The sequence below is a fragment of the Branchiostoma lanceolatum genome, chromosome 7 (genome assembly GCF_035083965.1).
Source record: "Branchiostoma lanceolatum isolate klBraLanc5 chromosome 7, klBraLanc5.hap2, whole genome shotgun sequence".
Classification (NCBI taxonomy): domain Eukaryota; kingdom Metazoa; phylum Chordata; class Leptocardii; order Amphioxiformes; family Branchiostomatidae; genus Branchiostoma; species Branchiostoma lanceolatum.
The window spans coordinates 2,839,441-2,861,606 of NC_089728.1; the positions used below are offsets into that span (position 1 = coordinate 2,839,441).

The window sequence follows — 22,166 nt, forward strand, 5'->3', positions numbered from 1 at the left end:
CAGAAGCATAATTAACAATCAGCCAGATGAGATACAACAAAAAGTAGAGGAAGGAATCACCCGTCGTACACACTAATGATAATACAAAAACAATAACATATGGCCACAAGGATGCCACTACAGTAACAAAATTGCTATGCAAATATCATGGTAGGGCAAACAACACAAAGCTCATTTCTACTGCATCTTGTAGCAAAGCAAGGCTTGCACTGTACTTCCATGCATGACAAAAACTGGACCTAAAAACAATTTCTCCGTCATGCATGCAACACTCCGTTTCCTACCATCCCAGTACATGGATCAATGTTGTTCACTCTTCGTGTCTCTCCGGTAGTACATCACTTTAATGAAAAGTCAGCCCAAGTACATCTATATAATCTCTGACAGTGAAATGATTAACATGAAGGAAAAGAGGTCCGAATCTTTAAGCCTGGCGAAGCTACATGCCACCTAAACCTCTTTTCATCTAACGCAAAAAGCAAACAGTTGTCACATTCTCAAATTTGTTCCTACCAAAGTCTTTGAAAGAACGCAGACAGGACACATGCTGCAAGGCTTGCAACCCAGGAAAGGGTCGGAACTTTCTCACAAACATAGGAGTATACGGAATCGTTTATTGGGCTAGAAGTTTATGACGCGGGTTCTGGTATCAATATTGTATATCCCAGCCGTATGCAGGTTAGTCCTGCAGCACACATATGTACAGAAACCTCTAGGGCTAGTTCCCACGTTCAAAGTTGAGTCAATTTTATTTTCTCATGACTTGACCGGTTCATCCTAGGAGGCGGCAACACAGAAAAGTCGCCTTTATTATGTAACAAGCAAGGTAGAATTGCAAGCATTGAACGGGTTGTTGAAGTTTTTTGTTTTGTTTTTATTCCTCCTGCATGCGACTGTCTCATCTAAAAAGTGACGTGTTCTCTCCTCGTAAAGTTCTCTTCTCTCTTTCTCCATGTTGTTCGCCAAACCAGCTGTAATCGAATAGAACAGATCCTTCTGCATGTACAGTATATTCCATGTCTCAACAACGAACTTGTCGGGAGCAGACGTTGCGGTAGAAAAGCATCGACAGAGGGTCGGTTAAGTTACCAATCTCACTCCTGGATGGGTCAGCTTAGCATACTTGCTTTCTGCAATGACAAAAAGAAGAGGGAGAGGGTTGGTTATTCAACAGTGGCAACCTTTCAGCATCTTAAACATTAAACAGAAGGACCTGTACTCTTAGTGTGACAGTAAAGTTTATATCTATATATCTAACAAATGTTTCAGACCCTTCAAGGGTGGTTACTGCGTCTGTCTGACCATTGGATGAGTGAATACACACCAAGAAGAGAAAATGTTAAACACATTGTTTCACAGACTGATAACTGGGGTTCTAATGCAAGAAACTACTGAAAACACAACTTGTGGTCTCTATTATGCAAGTTTGGATCACTCAAATGTATACTTTATCTGCAAATGAGTCTCACACAGTTTAAGATATGCCAGCAAATTTGCATTGGTTAAGCAGAAAGTTTTTGAGCTGAGCGTTAAGGACATGGCATCATTCAGGATGGCAAATTGAGATACAACAGTTGATGATGTCAGAAAGATCTCAGAAATGCTACTTAGTAATTCCGTTGTGTATACTACTGTTAGATACACACAATATTAGCACATTTGTAGGATTGTCAAGAAATATTACCACTATAAACTTCATTAAAGGTGAAAACAGTGCAACAACAGACAGCTAGGCACAAAGAACAGTTTATCTGCTCTCTTTAAAACCACCAGTCTTTCAATTTACCCTTTGGTGGCTTGGGTCTACAATGTCATTTTGGTACAACAAACTTTTATCAATGTTAGGCATGTTAGAGTTTACATTTTCTCCATGTGGGCACACGAAAGCTGTACAACAAGAACAGAGACGCTTGAAAAGATGGTACCTTAACCTTTTTGCACCAAAGTAGTGTATTATTAAAGGTAGTGTTACCTACAATTTAACTAATTAAAATTTTTAAGGGTGGTAGATTTTCTGATATCTACAATAATCCTTATCCTGTAAACAAACCTGCTAGAAGCTGAGGAATTAAACATATGTGAAAACATTTTAAGGCATGTTACTTTGAAAGAAAATGTTTCAAACAGTTTAATTAATATCTAGGCTTGGATTTCATAAAACAACTGAAGGAAAAACAAGATATTTGATCATATGATTGTAAGAAAAAAAGGTTCTGTTTATTAGAAGTAAGGGGTTATTGGGATTGGAAGAGGATTGAAACTGATCCAGTTATTAGAACCCAACACCGTCATAGACAGATTCAAGGAACCCTTAAGCAGCCAAATCAACATTTGGGAACAGAAATGTGAAAAGTTAAAAATTTTCCAGTTACAACCAAAACGTCACATGCAAACTATTATTGGAGGTGTGAATTTGAGGTAAAACTAAGTGGTAGTGCTGCGTACCTGTACATCAGATCTGGATAAAAACATTCAGATTCAGTTTTTTTTAAAGCTAAACGTAAGGAACCAGTTCCAGACTTATATCTCTCTTATATTCTCCTTGTTGTTCTAAACCATCTAAAACCTTCAATTTGCGCTGGAAAACGACAAAAACATTGCTTATCACTGAGCTTTTGTGTTTACTAATGACAGTATATAATTTTGTTTGATTATTTTTCAGATGCAATTTTACATGTAACCAAAAAAAAAAAGTATTTCTGGCACACATGTGTTATGTGTTCATGTCCGGACTTGTAACTTTAAGAAAGTCCAGACCTGAACCTCTAGACCTGAAGCTGAAGCTGAACCTGAGTTAAGGTATCCAGCACTATTAAGTGCCATGGGTTCAGGTCCAGCCTCGTAAGTCCGGACCTGAATCCCTGGACCTGAACGTTTTAGGTACGCAGCACTACACAGTGGGATGGAGAGAGTGGCTGAGGAGGGGGAGGGGTTGCAGCACCTGTCTATGGTTGGGTGGGTGTTGGGGACGTGACAACGGGGGGCACAGAGTTGCTCAGCGGCGCAGATGATATCACGGGGGAGCCCGGAATCAGCATGGAGTTGGTGGCAGCAACGCCTGGATAGGACGAGTTGCCTCCTGCAGTACAAGAAGTACTGTAGTTTAGAAGCATGTAGGCTTCTCAATGGTTAATACACCCCGGGGCTCGAAATACGTCTCTCTGCATACCTTGGTAACGGTGCAGGTAAGCTTTAAAACTACAGTCAAACCTGCTCAAGAAGACCACTCAACAGTCAGATAAAATCTGGTCTATGTGGACAGGTGGTCACTATAGACAGGATTCTTACTTTAATGCTTGTGTCAATGGGAAGAATTATCTGAGGGACCAAAAAAAATGGACAGGTGGTCTTTATGTAGAGGTGGTCTTTATGTAGAGGTGGTCACTTGTACAGGTTCGACTGTACCCAACAAATTTTACCTGCACCACTTGTTTTCTTTACTGTCCTAACTCTAACTAACCCTGGTGCAGGTAGACATTAAAAAAAAAACCTGCATACACGTAGCTCTAAATTACATGTGCAGGTTGTATTTCGAGCCCAGTACCAATAGAGCCTAGGCTTCTCCAACTACATGTACTAAAGTACCGAACGACTCAGGACGCCTATGGTACTCAAGGCACAGAAATCTTTTTAAACTGTTAACAAAGGCGACTTTTTTTGCAGTATGTTTACTAGATGCTAAACACCGCCCTTTTAAACTGCTTTGTGGTCACGTCAACGAAATACATGTGTACCGAACATTATCATTATCTTCACAAAGTGGATGTGACTTTTCAGAAGTTGGCCAAAAGTTTAGCCTTTCTTGTTCCCGAGTGTAAAAGGTGGTCGTCACAGAAAGCTGGCAAATCAGATATTCCACAGAAAAAAAATGTGTAACTTACATTTAAGGGCTTTTCTACAACAGACGAGAAAAAATATAAAACCTTGGTACAAAGCTTGTGACAGATGTTTTCATTTCTTCCCATTCATTTTCAATAAAAAAGTATATCCATTTTGTTAAAACTTTTACAACTTAAGTATCTTGATTTTTGGTTTCTTTATTGCCTATGGGTCTAAAATAGATCATTTGATTCTGTATACAACCAAATTATCATCCATGATGATTTGCAAAAACTGACAATCCTGGACTACAAAAACTATTGTATGACAGTTAAGGTCCTTCCTGGCATGCAAATGAAGTCTCCAATATTCATCTTAGTCCATGATTGAACACCTATATATGTCAGGCTATTAGCTAGCAGGGTGTCAGGGTGTTTTCTGGAAGCCCTACACTAAGAAAACAAAGAAATCAGACGCCCTCCTTTTGCAGGGGATGCCCAGAGGATACCATGCTTCCCTAGTAATTACATACAAACATGTACATGTGTTCCCCCAAAACACACTGCCCACTGTTATTTTTCCCTCATACCAGACACTGGGACAGCATGCAAATTGATTGACATGCAGAGCTACCAGGTAATCATTAATCCATAGAGCCCATTGGGGAAGTCTGGTTGCAACTGTCCCCTCCCTCCAATTTTTGGTAGCCTGAGTGTCATCCTGTTTCAGTTCCAGGCTCTGCCTTGTTTGGTGAAGGCAGAGCCTGGAACTGAAACAGGATGACACTCGGGCTAAATTTTTGGACGTCCTGTCTATAAATCCTAGCTAAAAGCCTGACCTGTATTAGTTGTTATAAATCACGATGCAAGATTTATTCATTGATCAGTTCCCATACAAGTCTAGCTTCTACCACGTGTTGCTGTACGTACCTGGAACCATCTGTGAAGCGTTTGGAGTTGGGGAACTGACGGCCAGGCTGGACGATTGCATTCGACCCTGCTCCTTCACCACTGGGTCTGGCAGAAATGGAGAGATGGAAACAAACAATTCATTTCTACACGTGCGATGTTGACCAACAGCCACAAACTTGACAAAGCTCTATGTTGTACTACATATCAGTGTCTATATCAATGGTTCACAGATGCCAAGTGTAAGAATTCTTGCAACCTAATGTGTTATGAAGAGGGTAGCGATGGATTAAGGAGTAGATGCCACTGTCACTGATGTCCCTAACCACACTGTCCACTTATCTATGTGACAGACATAAGACCAAGAGCACCCGTAGTGCATGTTTTTAGCTGGAACAGAAACCTCTCCTTCTACGAAACATAACAGTCTTTTGTGTCTCCTTCGGTTTATCAGTCCTGGACACCATTTTCAACAACTGTAAAGGTGCATATGTTTTAAGTTCCTTTTTCTTCAGTTTGATACCCTTTAATCTAAAAGAACCCAACACACTTTTTGAGAAGAGTAGGCGTGACCCGGTGTGCTTGGCCAAAAACACAAGCCGTAGCAAGGCCACATTACACTACCACTAGCTACTTGAAAAAGCATCATGCTTCACCTCAATTGAGGATGACTGCTTTACCTTTACTTCGTGTACATGATGACTTAATTTACTATCGAGATCCAGCATCACACTCACAGAAGTATGGATGCTCCATGGCCTCCCGTGCAGTTAATCTCTCCTGGTGGTCGTAGCGCAGCAGTTTGTCCAGGAAGTCCAGCGCTTCAGGGCTCACCAGGTGCTGGTTCTCGCTGTGCACAAACCTTTCCCACCGCTTTTTAGAATGTCTGTCAGGAGAACAGAAATGACAAGTTCAGTTTTTCTTCTTCTTCTTCTTCTCCACTTCTGCTAAGCCTTGTAAAAACGTGATTATTGGCAATTTGCGCATGTACAAGTGTTAGTTACAAAACAGGTGACCGGTACAGATAAGGTAAAATACACTTTGGAACGTAGATAACTGATACTGTGTGTGCACAAGACAAGACAAGCGAATTAAATGTGTTAGTAATATCTACATATATGCAAGGCTCAATGCAGCAGGGTCCTTGCCAACAATAATTTCTATCAACAGAGATGAACTTTCAGCTGAGCAGTTGAACAAGACAAAGCATTGAGTGTCTTGTGACATCTTAATCAAGCAAACAAGTGAAGACGTACCTTCCAAGTATGTCATTGAACCTTGGGTCTAGGTCTATCTGATACTTGTCCAGATACTTGTATAGATCTTCTGTTCCAAGAACTTTGGCAATGCGGACCAACTGAAATACAGAAAATACAAGTCTGGTCAGTGCTGTAAACTACATACAACTTTCAAAGAATGGTAAAATCTACCATCACCTTGTATATTTACTGTAAATCCCAACATATTTGCAGTGGATTTTGTGGTGAGCTCTCACAACAAACTCATCCCATTGTAAAGGCTTTCTTCTGTCTTACTCTGTACTTGACAGGACTGCGATTTTCTAACAAAGCAAAATTAAGTCCAAGAATGTGAAAAATCTCACTGAATGAGTAGAAGGACAGGTATTATAAATCATGAAATATTTGTTGTAAATCTATGTTCACAAACATGTGCTCTTTCTTGCATGGCATAACTACAGTTGTTTCAAGCGAAGGTAATGAAGTTCCAGTTTACCTGATCATAGTTGTCATGTCCGTGGAAGAAGGGCTCCTTCCGGAATATCATACTGGCCAGCATACACCCTAGACTCCACATGTCCAACGAGTAGTCATATTGCTGGGGAGAAATGACATAACGTTAACGCAGTTCCGTTACAGTGATGCTAGCTACACCTCAGCATCCTTGCAAGTAGGGTGGTGGATTTCAGGTACAGGTACAGTGGTCTAGGTACAGGTCCGGACCTGGATCTAAACAGCTTTGGTCAATTATCTGACAGTTAAACATGTAGCCAAATGTTGTGTTTTTTTGTGGTAAATTGTCATCTTTGTTTGAGGATTTACCTCGGAAAAATGCAATTACAATTTTTTTTTTTTTTTCAAGTGCAAGGTTGACAAAATTGTCATCTCTGGCAAAGGATTTGCCTATCTTTAGTCTAAACAACAGTGTCCACTGGTACCAAGGCACTAGTGTTTTAGTTTGTTCAGGTACAGGTAAGGTTACATCATATGCATGCATGCATGCAGTTAGATATGCGAAGGTTAGACGTGACAGGTCGTTCGGTGTAATATAACCAGCTGCTGCCGCGCCGCGTGCCTGCTAAGCTGGTGTGTTACGCCGAATGGCGGTTATACCGGCTATATTGATACAGATACAGATATGTACAGGTCCAGACAGGTACCTAAACAATTATTCAGGTCCAGAGTTAGGGTACACAGCTCTACTTGCAAGCCCACATCTTTACACAACTTACACCAACATCACCAGCAAATATTCATCACCATCACCTTTACAAGCATCTAGCCAAGACTAAGTTCACTCTACTCTTCCAAACATTAGTATGCAAGTAAGATGCCGCATAGGCCATGAACATGTTTGCCCCATAACTACTAACCTAATTTCTCAGTTGGCTCTGGTAGCCTATCACTGTGACTAATTGTGTTTATTGAGAGACATGGATGGATTTCTCTGTCTAAAATCATCATCATGAAAGAAGACAATTACACGTGAAAGCCTTTTCCTACAGCAACCTTGCACTCAGATGCCCTGCTACACAGACTAATTGGATTGGCCTACTTTTCTAGGTTGGTCTGCATTGCACCTACATTAATTTTTTCTAAAAAAACAATTGTAAGCTCCTTGCATTTTAGCCCTTGACTACGAAGAGAGACTATGATGAGTCGGCCCACCCATTAACAATAACACGTCGCTTCCATGCCGTTTGGACCAAACAATGTAATCTCTCCATTACATACTTATAGAACACCATACCACCATTATTTCAAAACTCTAAATTTAGCTTTTTTTTAAGTGCAACTAAAATGAACATGACTACAGGAATCGCACTAGCCTGGGTGCCATCCTGTCTGTTTTACTGGGGCTTCCATACTTGCTATCTGTGAGGGAGTGAGTAAGGGGCCCCCGGTAAACTAGATAGGATGGCACCCAGGCTAGAATCACAGTGCAGTCAATTCCCATTGGCGCTAGCACTACAGGTGCCCTTCAAGTCTCTCTTTATTATTCACCTTTAACTCTAGAGAACCATTCCCAGGACAACCAACAGGAGCTCAAGATTCTTTATCACTGTGAAAATCAGTCCAATAAGAGCTCAGGATTCTTTATCACTATGGAAACCAGCCGTCCCACCTCCATCACCATTGTAACAGACAGTTCTCAATCTGACACAAATTTGCCCATATCAGCACAGTGCTGATATGGGCAAATTTTTGTCAGACTGTGCGACACACAAATTAACAGGTTTAAGATGTTGACAGTTCTCCTGACATAGAGGTGTCGGCCATCAAAGCTTCTACAAGTAGGGGCCTGACCAGCGGAAGAGCTGCTAGAAGCGTGATCTAGTCAGACTACAAGTTTCGCTCTTCGTGGAGTCAGTGGCCTTTCTTCCACTACGCAGCAGTGAGGGGCGGAGGCCCTGCGGATGACAAAGATCGTCTTACATACCCTGTCACAACTCACCTGGTAGTCCACCAGCAGCTCTGGGCCCTTGAAGTAGCGGGAGGCTACTCTCACGTTGTACTCCTGCCCGGGGTGGTAGAACTCAGCCAGACCCCAGTCAATCAGCCGCAGCTAGATACATACAAACATACATCAAGTTGATGAAGGAATTATTTCTCCGACTTAAAAATCGCATTCACCGGAATTTGCGACAGCTCAGTCTTCTTCAGCTGTCTGAATAAGTCAGTAGAATATTTCGTTGAGTCCAATTTTTTGAGACTGGAGAACTCTCATGCCCCCTTCCACTAAGACGGCGATCTCGCTACGGCTGCGCTGCGACCTAAAATTTGACAGAGCGCTCAACGAATTTCAGAGATGATAAACACAGATCCTAAAACGCTTTTGGTGTTTTGTTATCTTTCCAGTCATACATTTACATTTTTCATGATATTCCAATGGTACTAAATCAAGGGTTACACAAATCCACACTGCGTCAGTAACTATTGATATTAAAGACAATATTCAGCAATCCTTCTTCTTGAGGACTAGACTAATGCTGGATCACCTTCACCCACAAAAACGTTTCTTCCTCACCTTTCTGTTTTCGTGATCTATCATGACGTTGTGAGGTTTGACATCTCTGTGCATGATCCCCATGCTGTGACAGTAGTCCAGGGCCTGGAATACCAAACAAGATGCGCACGTAAGTAAAAGGGTAAGAGATCTGGACCAAGCTCAGCCCGCCGAAGAGCTACTCTTCCACTGGTCCTGACAGAGAAGAGAGCTATGCTACAGTATTTACAGGTTTACCATACTAGGGAACTGGTATAGTAAATAAGAATTAAAATGTGCATATAAGTAAAAGGGAAAGATATCAAACCAGCTCTAGCTCACTGAAGAGCTTATCTTCCAATGGTCTTGACAGAGAAGACAGACATTATGTACAGGTTCACTAAACTAGGGAAATTCCCCACAGATTTTTTCAAAAGTACAATAAACAGTAGACCATGGCCTTAGAACTGCAACGCTTTCCAGTAGTGTACAACATATTTTCCTGGGATTTAAATCTAGATCTAGATCCAGACACAGGGTCTCTAACCACTTGATTATGCACACTGCTACTGTATGTGAGACCAAGATACTACAGTCCTGGGCAACAGTTACATGATAGCCTGCATTGCCTATGGCGTTTTAAAGTATTTGGGTCATGTTTACGTTTGCTAGTCTGTACATGTCTTTCACTTGTCTCCCAAAAATTTGCCTGAATAGATAACAAATTGTTGCAATTCATCTGGTGAGATGTGCATTTAGAACGTGTTTAGTAATTTAGCATCTTACCTTCAGGAGCTCATACAAGTAGTATCTGATGTCGTAGTCGGTTAATGTTTGGTATAATTGCTGTAAAAAAATTGAAAAGTACCACATTACTTGTCATACTTGCATACACGGCTATACTGATCTAAGAATAAGTCTCCAATATGTTTCTTACGGTGTAATTGTTGCTGTGTATCGCATATATATAGTTAAACAGCCGTCGTTGGCAAAGTCCAGGCATGTCTCCAGCTTTACTTTATGGAAGATTGTTACCAAATCTGTCATTTCAAGCTTAGTAAAACACCTTGAACGAGGACATTAGTAAAACACATTTTCATCAAATTTATGTGATGAAGATTTAATTTCATGTGATGAAGATCAGATACATGTATTTCGGAAGAAATGGGTGAAATTTTTGTCCGTCTCAACAATCAGATTTCCGTCCTGCAACAGTCGGACGGGTCCTGGGGCAGCCCTGGTCTGTAAGTATATCATCCTCGCTATATTTGCTTGGTTGTGACACAAAGGGCACAGATATTCCACAAAGCAAAGTTGATATTAATGATTTAAAATCCAATAACCAGGTGCATCTTACCCTTTGCCATGACGACAACTTGACAAGTGCTTAATCAACTACTCTAGAATACAACACTAAATGCTAACTCACCTTAAAATCAGTATTATTTACATACTCAAATATTAAAGCGGGTGTCCTCGACTAGAGAATAAAAAGAAAGAATCGTGGCTTAATGTTGGCTTGAACCAATGTGTATAGCCTGCACAAGAGTAGGAAATACTTACCCTAAAGTCTGTGTTATTAACATACTCAAATATTAATGCTGGCGTTCTCGACTAGAACAAAGAAAACAAAGGCAACAGTCAATATGACGTACATCAATGTAGGAGCAGGTGCAAGGGACACGAATTAGGGATGCATACCTAGACCCACATTCAGGTTCAGGTCCAGATTCAAATCCAACCTGAACCCATGGCATATTTGAATAATGTCATAACGGCATAACATGGGCAACTTTGCTAAATCAAGTCGAAGACTCTTTAACACAGAGACTACTATTAAAGACACGGCATAACTGCAAATTGAAATAAACTTGTTTGGTTTATTCACTGACCCAACAGTACAAGTGATCTCTGTAAGTAATTGTAATGTAGTGTACTCTTCACACCGATTCACTTGACTTTTGCTGCAGTTTAGGGACGTTTACTTAAACTCAAATTCAGGATCAGGTTCGGATTCGAATCACTGAGTTTAGTTTTTTTTTACCTGAACATAAACTTTATTATGAGTCCAGATTCTGTTCAGCGTTTGGGTATGCATCCCTAACACGAAGGCAATGGAATGGTCAAAAGATAACAAAATTGTGAACACTGGATATTAAAATCAAAATCACAGAGGATTGGTACAACATGAAGACAAACAGCACATAAGCAACAGTACAATAACATCATTTCATTTACATACAACAAAAAAACAGGATCTATATCAAAAACAGTTGTCATCTTGTAGACACTACCGGACGAAGAATGAATAGGGATCTACTAGATACAAGCACCACATAAAGCAGGAATAACACATTGATGGAACATGAAAATATCCTTTTAAGAAGACATGCTTCAAACACATCACTTATCATGCAGAACATCTCGGTACTCAATCATGTGGAAGTCACAAGCCATGTTGGCAACAACTTGTATTCCTTACAGGGCTGGGATTTATGTTGGGAAGGACGCTGTTAACCGTAGGGCTCTCCCTTAGAGCGATGGAATGAAGGCGCCGCATCAAAATGTTACAATCTCAGCAACAGGTCAATTTTCAAATTATTTTGCTTTTCAAATTGAAAATTCTAGCTCAGGGAAGGGAAAAACTTGGCCTAAATCAAATATCTTATAAATTTTCATAGCCCAGAATCCAGCTACCACAGCTGTACCTGCTGTCTTTTGAATACTAGTACCTGCAAGGCAGATTTGTTTGATTGTTTGAACCAGGCATATGCCGCATAGCTTTCACGCAGAGCATGCCTTTCAGAGCTATGAAAATTCATCAATTTTTGTTGTTGTTCCAGTCATGTTTCACTCTGCCCACAGCTACGGCACCACCTTGCCTTAATTTTCTGGGGAGAACCCTGTGAATAAAGCACAGATGAAGGCTTATGTTATGAAGAAATTTTGAAGATGTAAGAAAAACTAAGATGCAAAGCAGGTACTCACCACTGGGTCTTTAACTACAGCTAGCAGGGTAATGATGTTTGTGCCTCCTCGGAGATTCTCCAGGATTTTGATTTCCCTCTTGATCTTCTTTTTCTTCACGGGCTGGAGGAAACAAAGGAAACAGACACGCTCTAAAAACCTACGGGAATTTCGCTGTCTCTCCTGCATTCACACAGCAACACAACATGTTAGAGTTCATTGTTACTTATTCTACTGTTTACCTTGTTTTCTACTTTATCTTATTGTAATACTGTAAGTTGCAATTCAAATATAGACAATTATCTTTTACTTACTGCTTATTTAAACCATTTCATTCAAAACATGTAACTTGGGTAACAATAACAATGTTTCCATCCAGATCACATATCTAAAATCTTACTTGGCTAGCATAAGCCTTGCTTTACATTCCGTTACGAAGCATCCTCGTCCACCAGGGCCTTTCCGCTCTACGTTACATCGCTCGCGGAAAAGGCCCTGGTAACACGGGATGGCATCCATGGTTTTTGCAGGTCGAGCCTCCAAAACAGCTTCAGCCAATCAGAGGGGTTAAAACCCATTTGCTTCCACTCATCGGAAGCAAACGCGCAAAGAACGCTGGGAAGCTATCAACCAATCAGGTTACGTGTTACGGCTAGCTCATTAATTATTTATAAGCTACAACTGCCGTTTGTCCCAAATAAGGGTTAGCTCATTAACTATTCATTAGCTACAACTGCCGTTTGTCCCAAATAAGGATTACCTCATTAATTATTCATCAGCAAGTCTCGTCGACCTGCAAAAACCATGGATGCCATCCCGTGTTACCAGGGCCTTTTCCGCGAGCGATGTAACGTAGAGCGGAAAGGCCCTGGTGGACGAGGATGTTACGAAGTAACAATCATAAAACAATGTATAAAATTACCTTCTTCTTTAACTAAGATCTTTACATATATCAAAGTGACAACAATTAGATTGAATGAAGCAACCGTATTCCAGTTATTGTGTCCATAGCTACAACAGTACTAGTATTGTTGGGTTCAATGATGAAAATAAGTGTCATACCTTGAGGATTTTGATGACACACTTTTCATTGTTGGTTATGTTGATCCCCTCAAACACTTCACTGTACTTGCCTCTGCCCAGCTTGCGCACAATCTGATAATCATCCTGTTGTCTGGATACAAAAGGAAAAGAAATGTTTTTTAATCCTAAATACCGTACATACCACAGTTGAAGCAAGTAATAATTCCTCAAATATCCAGTTGTTATGCTTCTATTGTACTACTTTTGTAGTATTAGTTTTAAGAAGACAAGTACCACCGAGTACTCCTGATTTGCTGGAGAAATGATACCCATTTTCATCCTCAGCTCATATCTAATTTCTAAAGTCAATGTTTGATTACAGTAATGTTTGAACTGTATATACATGAACTGAATTACAGTAGCTACATGACAGCAGAACAATCTTGCATTCATATTTGAGCTCCTTTTGAAGCTGTATTCAAATTACCCAATTGGACCTTTGACAGCTGCCATTTGCTGGTGATAATATGGTTATGTACTAGATATGCAAGTAAGGCATACCCATCAAAATGGATGCACTATCACATCACTATCTGCAGCTCAATATCATAAATTTATCTGGGTGAAACCTACATGAAGAACTAGCAATTGAAGATGCGACCAGGATTAACTACAAACTGTGATTTCTTCATCTCTAAATCACTGCAGCAAAGTTGTTCTCCTCCAGAGTGACCTGCTGTTACAATCAAACATTCAGGGCACTTGAACTCTCGCATCTTGCCAATTTCTATTTTATATTCTGTGATTCATCCTTAGAACATGTGTCAGCAATACTAATTTTACATGACTTCCATCATTCAACAAACGTCATCCTTGGACTATACTGATATGAACTCAAGTACAATGTACTGAAAATATCATTATTATTTACGCAATGTAGATGCAGGTGATAAAAAAAACCGTTGTTCTTTGCACATCTGTCACACGTGGGGAGGGGGGCAAAATTTGTGACATCAGATCCTGCAGCACTGATTCATTTTCTAAAAGTCTTAACATGTACATAATACACTATATACCGTATTTAATATAGAGTACTAATAAAATATCGCTGTGTTATGTTGTACATCATTTACAAACTGCTAAAGACAGAGTCATGTGAAGAGATGCACTTTGTCATCTCTGTCCATGGTACTAAAAGTTTTCCTTAAAATATTTAAGGTACGTGAATGCACATCCTTATGTAAATCTGTCTACGTAGGAAGATCGTTTCAAAATGTGGCTTACCCCCACTCAATGACATGGGACTCGTAGTCCCAGTACTCCCTCGGTCTGTGTGTGTTCACATCTGCGTACACGCGCGCGCGACTCGGGACAGCCATATTGGAACCTTCCCTCAACAGAACAAAATCAGCCACAGTTGTTGGCCTTTTTTGGTGTCCCAGTAACCACTTGCTCTTCTTCAACCACCCGCAACAGAGTGACGCTCGAACTGCAAGACGAGATGACACCCAAATCTTGTCCTAGAGGTACCGAGGAAACCTAAAAATGAAGGCAATGTCGGTCTGAACGCATGAACTATGCACATTCCTTGTTCTTTCTTGGTGCGGCGGATACAGGCTTCACTGCCGACACGATTCAGTCCCTCAGAAATTAACTTTTGTCGATCGCTACACACCACAGTTCGGTCGAACGTACAGGTCAGTACATTTTCTAACCACCAGGGTGCTTAAGGTCCCACGGGAAGTCGCAAAGGATGAGATTTTTGCCTTGAAACAACGGTGCTTTACGATTAAACACCCAACAAAAGATGGCCGCCTTCGCGAGCCCGCCGCACCGTCGACCTCGCCTGAAGATTACCTCGCAATCCCGGACTATTGACATCCCCCCTCTAGGCAACATTGATATAGATTCTATCTCGCGCGATTTTGCGTGGTTGGGAACGTCTGAGCTATGGACCGTACTATAAATCAATAGGTATATCATCGGATGTAATATCTATAATTGTTATGTCTATAATCATACATTTCAGAAAATAATTCTAAAATAGATTATCTTAGTATTAAATATTGACATGATAAATAATAGAATACGCATTTATGATGTAATCATTCTCATAAAGTAAAATAAAAGACATCAATGGTTCCCATTAAACTTTAAAAATGGTTTAATCTTGATCTCGGTCCCAGGGGTCCCAGCTCCCCATATGGAAACCACACGGGCGCCTCGGTACTCTGGGGACGATCTTGCCGCCTAGCAACCGGAGCCAGACCTACAGAATCACATCTCGGCAATCATGGCGGACACAGAGAGTGTCACCACACAGGACACCGAAACACAGCCCGATACTGACCCTCTCAGCGAACTGTCGGACGAAAGACTCTACCAACTGGTAGAGGACACACTGTAAGTTCTTTTTACAGGTTTCCTTTGCACAGTTTTGTTGGCTGAATCGATATTATAGGTCCTCAAGTGTCGACTGTGTTATGGTCCTCTTCCTCTCTTTGTTTTGACGCAACTTGTCAACTCACAGGAACACACCATATTTATGTTGTATGTGGCTGCCTCAGATTGCCATAGAGTTGTTAGTAGAGAAGACATGATATCAAAATCACTGTTAACGTTGATGACAGCCTTGAAATTGAAGCAGAATTCAATTAGACGTATTTCAAGTAACACAAACTCAAGGAAAGACCAAGCTCCTTGGCAAGACTATCCAAATTTAAGTTATGACAAAAATTAATATGAAGACACCAGCATTGCGTGAAAATAACAGTCTACCACATGTAACCTTGCCCCCTTCCCCACTAAATGTCACTTGTTGAATCAGCTGTAAGTTTGTTACAAGAGGAAAACCATACCAACTACTGTAAATGCGCAAACTTAAACCACCCCGAAAAATTCTTGTTCTGTCTTCTGCCCACTTAACCACATTGTTTAAAGCATGAACTAAAAACCACGGAAAACACTCCATTTTCTCACTACAGTGAAATTAAAACACCACGAATTTAAATACCTTTTATGCAAATAAAAGTGTCATAACATGAACAATGTGTCATTTTCCTTTCCAGACAATCCAACGATGTGTTACAGACGGAAACGGAGATGTTTGAGAAGTTCCTGAAGAGGGTGGAGCCCAAAGATGGTGGCCACTCCAGCCTGGCGTCCACCAGCACACCTGTCACAGCCACGCCCAGCACATCCATGCAGGACCTCCGCACTGTCGGCAGGTGAGAAGGGGAAGGGATGTTTTTGTCGCAAAGGATTCTCTGTAGCTAGCAGGGTGTCAAGGCAGTCTTTTGGATGCCATCCACTATTAAGAAAACAAATGAATAAATAAATGAAATAAAATAGTTTAGACACCATCATTTTGAAAGGGATTCCCAGAAGACATATTTTCCAAGCAGAGGTTTTGGTCGGGTGGGGTAGTAGTGGCCGGGGTTTTTTACGTTGGCCTTCCATTACGGGAGGCCAACGTAAAAAAAAATGGCCACTACTACCCCACCCGACCAAAACCTCTGCTTGGAAAATACAGAAGACACCCAGTTTCCCTGGTAATTACATAGAAATGTGCATGTGCTCCCACATACACATTGTCACTGGTGCCAGTTTATATCTGCGGGCTGTTCGTGTTATTTCTAGAAATGACCAGTAATACTACAAATTCAACAGTTGGGACAAGACAACTACTTTGAAAAGTTAAATTCTTAGAATATTGCAGCCATTAAGAATGACCCCATAAAAATTTGTTAAACCATCAAGTCCTTCTCTCCATCCACAGGAGAAGATCCAAGTCCAAGAGCGGGACCATCGAGCGTCTGCTGAAGCTGTCGGCGGAACAGAAGTGCGACATCGCGCAGAGGGAGCTGGAGGAGCTCAGAGAGGACATTGACAAGTTCAAGGAGGAGTCAGAGAAAGTCCTAGATAACCATAAGGTCAGTTCACCATTGTTAGATTCAGTTTTATACATTAAAGGAAAGTAAGTTTTCTGGCATTCTTTGTCCATTTTATTACAATTGGTCACTGTAATTCACTTTATCTTCACGGTAGCAAAATTTCACGGTGCAAGGAAAATTAATAATTACAACACGGTAATGATAAGTTCACGGTACAGCGGTGCCTGTGAGAACCGTGAACAGAAAGTTACCGTGAAAGAAACAAGAACAAGAATTACAGTATTTAAAAGCTTTTGAAATAAATGGTAGCTAATTTCTATAATTCTAAGCTGCATGCATCACCTATGAAATTATGAAATGTTTTTAAAACATACTGGTAAAAGGCCAATTTTTTGTTCGTTTGTGACTCCATCTTAATTATTTCTGTTTGGTACATCCTTGGTACAGAAATGCAAGATAAATCTAGCAACTGGATATTTTTTTTTAATATTTTGTATATATAGCCTTCACGGACATACAAGTGTTAACAGTTTGTTGTGTTGTAAGTTGGCAATGCTCATGAAGTATGTCCCCACCAGGCACATATAGAGGAGGGTGACACCAGACTCTCGGAGATCAAAAAGTCTTCCTACGAGTTTGAGAGGGACATACTGAAGGGAGGCGTCAACCCTCGCACTGGGAAGGTTGTCGGAGAGAGAGCTACCAGATACTTTGACGACAGAATAAGAGCTAAGGTAAGATACACTACTTAACAATCTTGTTATATGTGTCTTTTACTGTTTGGATGAGTTTCTTGGTGTAATGTGTACTACAGTAACGTAATTTTGCCGGGTCACATATAGCCGCCACCCTAACAAAATGCATCTAGAGAGATATCCAATGTTAATGTCCCTCAGTATAATGCACTTCTGTGTATCTAAACCATGCATACCTGGGGGTGTTGCACTAGAAATCTCTCAAACACACTGTTTTTCTAAGTGGCTGATTTAGGTAACCCAGCAGATTGATGTTATTGGAGGTTACTTGATTGTTGTTGGCTGACTTTGTCCAAGCTCTGCCATAATTGTGAATTCAGGTATCCTTGAAATTTATACCTGTCAATGCTAATGACATGTACATTGCCAGTAGTTTACATGTGGTGTCACATTTTTCTTCCTCAGGACACATTGATAGAAAAACTGCGCCTCAAGAATTCATCCCTAAAAGTACAGAAGAGAAAGCTGCAACTCCAGTTAAAGCAGGTATGTCATTTTCAAATCAGTAAATAGTGTACACAACACAGCCAAGTCAACCCAGGTGTCTTTTCTTTTTACACCCAACCTTTAGTATGTACCCTTACTCTAACCATTGAAAGCAGATTATGCCATAAGTGGAAAATTCAGATTGTCCACTACTGACCATGCCAGGCCACAGTCAGAACTGTAGCTTGTAACAAGTTGTATGACCACAATTTCACCCTCAAAAAGCATTAGTATGCCCCATTCATAATGTCACATTTTCTTTGCACTATCATCCAATATGACTCACTTTCTTGCATCGGAACTTCCGATTTTATATTTCGTGTTCTGACATGCTATAGTTGTGATGTTTGAGTGGTCAATAGTTCTTGGGACATGCAGTAAGTGGTGTAGGTTTGGCCCCCTAGCAGCTATTTTAAAGAACTGCAGTGAGCCTTTCTTTTGGAAATTTTGGATGAGGGTAACTCAGTTCCTTTCCATCCTTCCCTGACAGAAAGAGGAGATGGGTGAGGTGCTTCACGAGGTGGACTTCCAGCAGCTGAAGATTGAGAATGCCCAGTACCTGGAGCGCATCGACGAGCGGAATCAGGATCTGCTCAGGCTCAAGCTCATGGCAGGGAACACCATGCAGGTTCTCAACTCTTATAAGGTCAGTTCTACATATGAGTTTTTTTTTATCAGCCGTTGTACATTTTGTAGTGTATTTCTTGTAGATCTAAGCTTGTGTATCATGGTTTGGAGTGTCATATCAGATTTGTCTGTCTAGTCAGTTTGTTTGTTTTCAGCTTTGCTTTGTGTGTACATTTTGCAATGTATTCTTCTGATTACATCTGAGCTTGTGTATTATCATGATTCCTCCGTAATTTTTCGTACCATTAACAATCTTAAAACTGGTGTTAACTAAACTAACGCTAAACAATTGAAAGCCTTACGTCCTGTCTATAGTGACCACCTGTCTATATAGACCAGATTTTATCAGCTCCCTGTGTGGTCTTCTTCAGCAATTTCGACTTTATTTTGCTTTAAAATGTTGAATACCAAAATTGTAGACATCAAATGTGTTGCTTGGTAATCTTGAAAGATCATCGTATGTCAGTGGCTGTGACCACACAACTGACTTCACTGGAAAATTTTCTCCCCAGAAAAAGCTGAACACCCTGACATCGGAGTCCGAGCGGCTGAAGTCAGAGATCACCTCCAGACAGGACATGCTGACCAGGATCGACGCTGAGACAAACTCTGTGGAGGAGGTAAGCTGGGGAACTCTAAGTAGTCGTAGTATCCAGTTTTTAGATTAAGATGATGATGATGATCTGATTATACTGCTACAATGGTCCCTGACACAGGTGGGCAGCAGTTGGCTAGTCTTCACATGTTTTCAGGCTTTTTAACATAATCCATCCAAGATTTCCTCAATTGAGAACAACCTCTGTTGAAAATTGTAGACACTGTGTTACTGTTATAAATATCATGTCGTGTACTAGGGAACTGTTGATGAGATCTACTGTAAGATTATTGTACCATCAACCCGCTCTTTTGACCCTATCATCTTCTTTCAAATTTCCTTGCTCTTGTTAGGAATTATATTTTACTGTGATTGTCATCATGGGAAGCTGTTATACTTGAAGGATTTGAACAAACATATCCCTTGTAGTAAATCTATCCTTTGTTCCAACCATGTAAGAATCTATTGTTCAAGTACAATGCTCTATTGCTTCCTTATTAGGAGAGGTCAAAGGCAGAAAAAGAGAACAAGAAGTACCGTACTCAGCTAGCCGACTATCGTGTGCCAGACGTCCTGGACTACGTACAAGACAAGGCCGATCTCTATGAGCTCCAGAAAACCGTCAAAAGCTGGGAGAGGAAGGTGGAAATTGCCGAGGTAAGCACTTCAAACCTGTACTAGTGTTATTTGTTGAATATTTGTAGTGGTTTTCTGTTCGCAGTTTTTACAGTTAGCTATCACTGCAAATTCATTACACCAAAGACATGTTCTCTGTCTTGCATTGTGTAACAACGGTTGTTTTAACTGCAAACTTGAATAAAACACTATGAATGCCTTAGCTTGAAAGTTAATCTGTGTTGGTAGAAATCATTCTGAAACAAATTTTAACTGTAATTTCCAACACAAGAATTGGACTTACTACTGAATGCCTCATTTCCCCTGCTACCACGAAATTAAGTCCCTGCAAAGTTGAATCAACTTACAGCACCTCTGTGAGATTAATTCTACCTTACAAAAGACCAGGTGGTATTGGATGGGAATGTGCTTTTACGCTTGTTTCTTATGTTTATGTTTGAATATATCTGATTGTTATCTCCATGAAAAATGGAGATGTAGTCTTGGGTGTGTCTGTGTGTGTTTCTGTTTGTGTTTGTGTACTATAGTCAGCATAACTCAAGAACCTCTTGATGGATTACAATGATATTTGGTACGTAGGCAGTTGTTGGGAATCCGAAATTCAAGGTAGATTTGGCCCCCTCTTATGTGACCTTGGTACTGCAGCAGAACTTCCGTTTTTGTATTTTTGACCTGGACGTGCTATGGTCTTAATTTTTTGGTGGCAGATAGCTTGTTCTGAATGTTTTATTAAACATGCCATGTATTTTGTCCTGGTTCCAGATGGCCCTGAAGACCCATAAGAAGACCTGGTACCAGATGCAGATGGCGAGTCAGCACATCAGCCCCTGGAAGCAGCCTCTAGAGGCACAGTATCAGTAGTTAGGGTGTCCATATATGATATGATACAACATGGTACACAATCTTATTTTTTTCTCCACAGACAAGTTTCGGGAGTTGCTCTGTTGCCTTTATTGCCCTGAGTATCAGTAGTAAGGGCACCAGGAGAGAGTTATATATGATAGTTGTCTTGTAGACAACCTTTATTTGCATTCTTACTTGTGGTACTGGGGAATTCAGTTGCACTTGTATTTTGCACTATTAATAATGTTGAAACATCCAACTTACTTTGACTTCCATAAACACAATCACATGATTGTGCTTTAGTATAAATACCATAAGGGACGACTCAGACAAAATGAAATTCATAATAAGCAGATTTATTGAGAACAACGGTGAAGAGGATTTCTTGGTTACAAATATTTGGTTGTACATAAAGTCAGTATCAGCTGTAAATATTCCTTGATGTAAATGATCATCAAATAGTCATACTAATGCTGTCAATAGATGAAAGTTGTTGGTATCTCTTACTTGTACATAAGGCACAATGCATACCATTGTTTTTTTGTTTTTTTTTGTTTTTTTTATTAAACAACAGAAGAATATACAGGACACAGAGGTGATGTACTCTAGCTAAAGCTAATATTAAACATCACCTCTGGAAAAAAAGATACAAGTTACATAGACAAGTACAATAGCAATAAGAAACAGCAATTGGGTCGTCCAATACAAACAAGCTAACAAACAAACAATGAATATATCAATATACCTGAACTAAGTTTTAAAACGTCTGCTTGTCAAAATATAGTGCTGAGTCAAGCCTAAAATGTTACAGTTGAAACCATACGAAACAAAGGATGAACCTCTTAATAATAAATAAATGAAGGCTTGATCAGACAAAGTATCGATATCAAGAATAGGGGCTAAAAGGTTCCGTAGGTTGCCCAGAAGGTTGAGTCTTTGTTGGTTGTATATAGGGCAGTACAAAAGATAATGAACAACGCTTTCGCTTCGACATCCGCAAGTGCAGGCTGGACTTGTTGCTAAGTTGCGTGTAAATAAACTTAGGTTAAGACTGCACGTGCCGGTGCGAAGGCGTGTGAGGAGGGCGCAAGTGTACCGGGGGCCATGACTAAAATGTGAATGGAAAGAGGGACGTACTAATTTCACTAGATGTTTTTTAAACAACGAAAGATTTAAAGATCGAACAGCTATGCCAAGACCGTTCCAATGATGCGTTGCATAAGGAATAAAAGACTTTTGATATCGAGTTGTAGAGCAGAGCGGTATCCTTAGATTAAGTTTGTTGCGAAGATTATAAGAAGTAGAAATGGAGACTTCAGGAGGGATCAAATCCTTAAGATACGGGCGAGTATGGCCATGGACAATTTTGTAGAACATGATCAGAGAGTGA

At 40.4% G+C, this 22,166-nt stretch overlaps 2 protein-coding genes across 7 annotated transcripts; one reads left to right on the forward strand and one right to left on the reverse strand.

Moving 5' to 3' along the window:
* Positions 1 to 841: 841 nt before the first annotated feature.
* LOC136438551 (casein kinase II subunit alpha) lies at positions 842 to 14,813 on the reverse strand. Of its 6 annotated transcripts, none has more exons than XM_066433384.1 (12): positions 14,226 to 14,813; positions 12,981 to 13,092; positions 11,940 to 12,041; positions 10,515 to 10,565; positions 9,738 to 9,797; positions 8,994 to 9,077; positions 8,421 to 8,531; positions 6,462 to 6,563; positions 5,984 to 6,084; positions 5,465 to 5,613; positions 4,749 to 4,835; positions 842 to 1,130 (listed from the first exon to the last, which is right to left on the reverse strand). In XM_066433384.1, the coding sequence occupies exons 1-12, from the start codon at positions 14,318 to 14,320 to the stop codon at positions 1,081 to 1,083; spliced, it is 1,104 nt and encodes a 367-aa protein (XP_066289481.1). In that variant the 5' UTR covers positions 14,321 to 14,813; the 3' UTR covers positions 842 to 1,080. The 6 variants fall into 6 exon arrangements, with proteins under 6 accessions (XP_066289481.1, XP_066289480.1, XP_066289478.1 ...); XM_066433383.1 differs by having other exon boundaries at positions 8,406 to 8,531; XM_066433381.1 differs by lacking the exons at positions 842 to 1,130; positions 10,515 to 10,565 and adding exons at positions 2,943 to 3,079; positions 10,381 to 10,431.
* Positions 14,814 to 15,145: 332 nt separating this feature from the next.
* LOC136438552 (cilia- and flagella-associated protein 263-like) lies at positions 15,146 to 20,823 on the forward strand. Its single transcript, XM_066433385.1, has 9 exons — positions 15,146 to 15,344; positions 16,010 to 16,168; positions 16,720 to 16,873; positions 17,413 to 17,568; positions 17,995 to 18,075; positions 18,566 to 18,721; positions 19,215 to 19,322; positions 19,799 to 19,954; positions 20,696 to 20,823. Exons 1-9 carry the CDS (start codon positions 15,235 to 15,237, stop codon positions 20,792 to 20,794), a joined length of 1,179 nt encoding a protein of 392 aa, XP_066289482.1. The 5' UTR covers positions 15,146 to 15,234; the 3' UTR covers positions 20,795 to 20,823.
* Positions 20,824 to 22,166: the final 1,343 nt, after the last annotated feature.

What these genes read in the sequence shown, in the direction of transcription:
- LOC136438551 (XM_066433379.1), bottom strand. Translation starts at nt 14,320, where the DNA reads ATGGCTGTCCCGAGTCGCGCGCGCGTGTACGCAGATGTGAACACACAC. An exon ending in CTGTAGTTAAAGACCCAGTG is followed by an intron (nt 10,432 to 11,939) that starts GTGAGTACCTGC and finishes TTTATTCTCTAG; the next exon opens with TCGAGGACACCCGCTTTAAT. An exon ending in CGCTTCACAGATGGTTCCAG is followed by an intron (nt 3,080 to 4,748) that starts GTACGTACAGCA and finishes CTTGTACTGCAG; the next exon opens with GAGGCAACTCGTCCTATCCA.
- LOC136438552 (XM_066433385.1), top strand. Translation starts at nt 15,235, where the DNA reads ATGGCGGACACAGAGAGTGTCACCACACAGGACACCGAAACACAGCCC. An exon ending in ACGACAGAATAAGAGCTAAG is followed by an intron (nt 17,569 to 17,994) that starts GTAAGATACACT and finishes TTTCTTCCTCAG; the next exon opens with GACACATTGATAGAAAAACT. An exon ending in GGAAGGTGGAAATTGCCGAG is followed by an intron (nt 19,955 to 20,695) that starts GTAAGCACTTCA and finishes TCCTGGTTCCAG; the next exon opens with ATGGCCCTGAAGACCCATAA.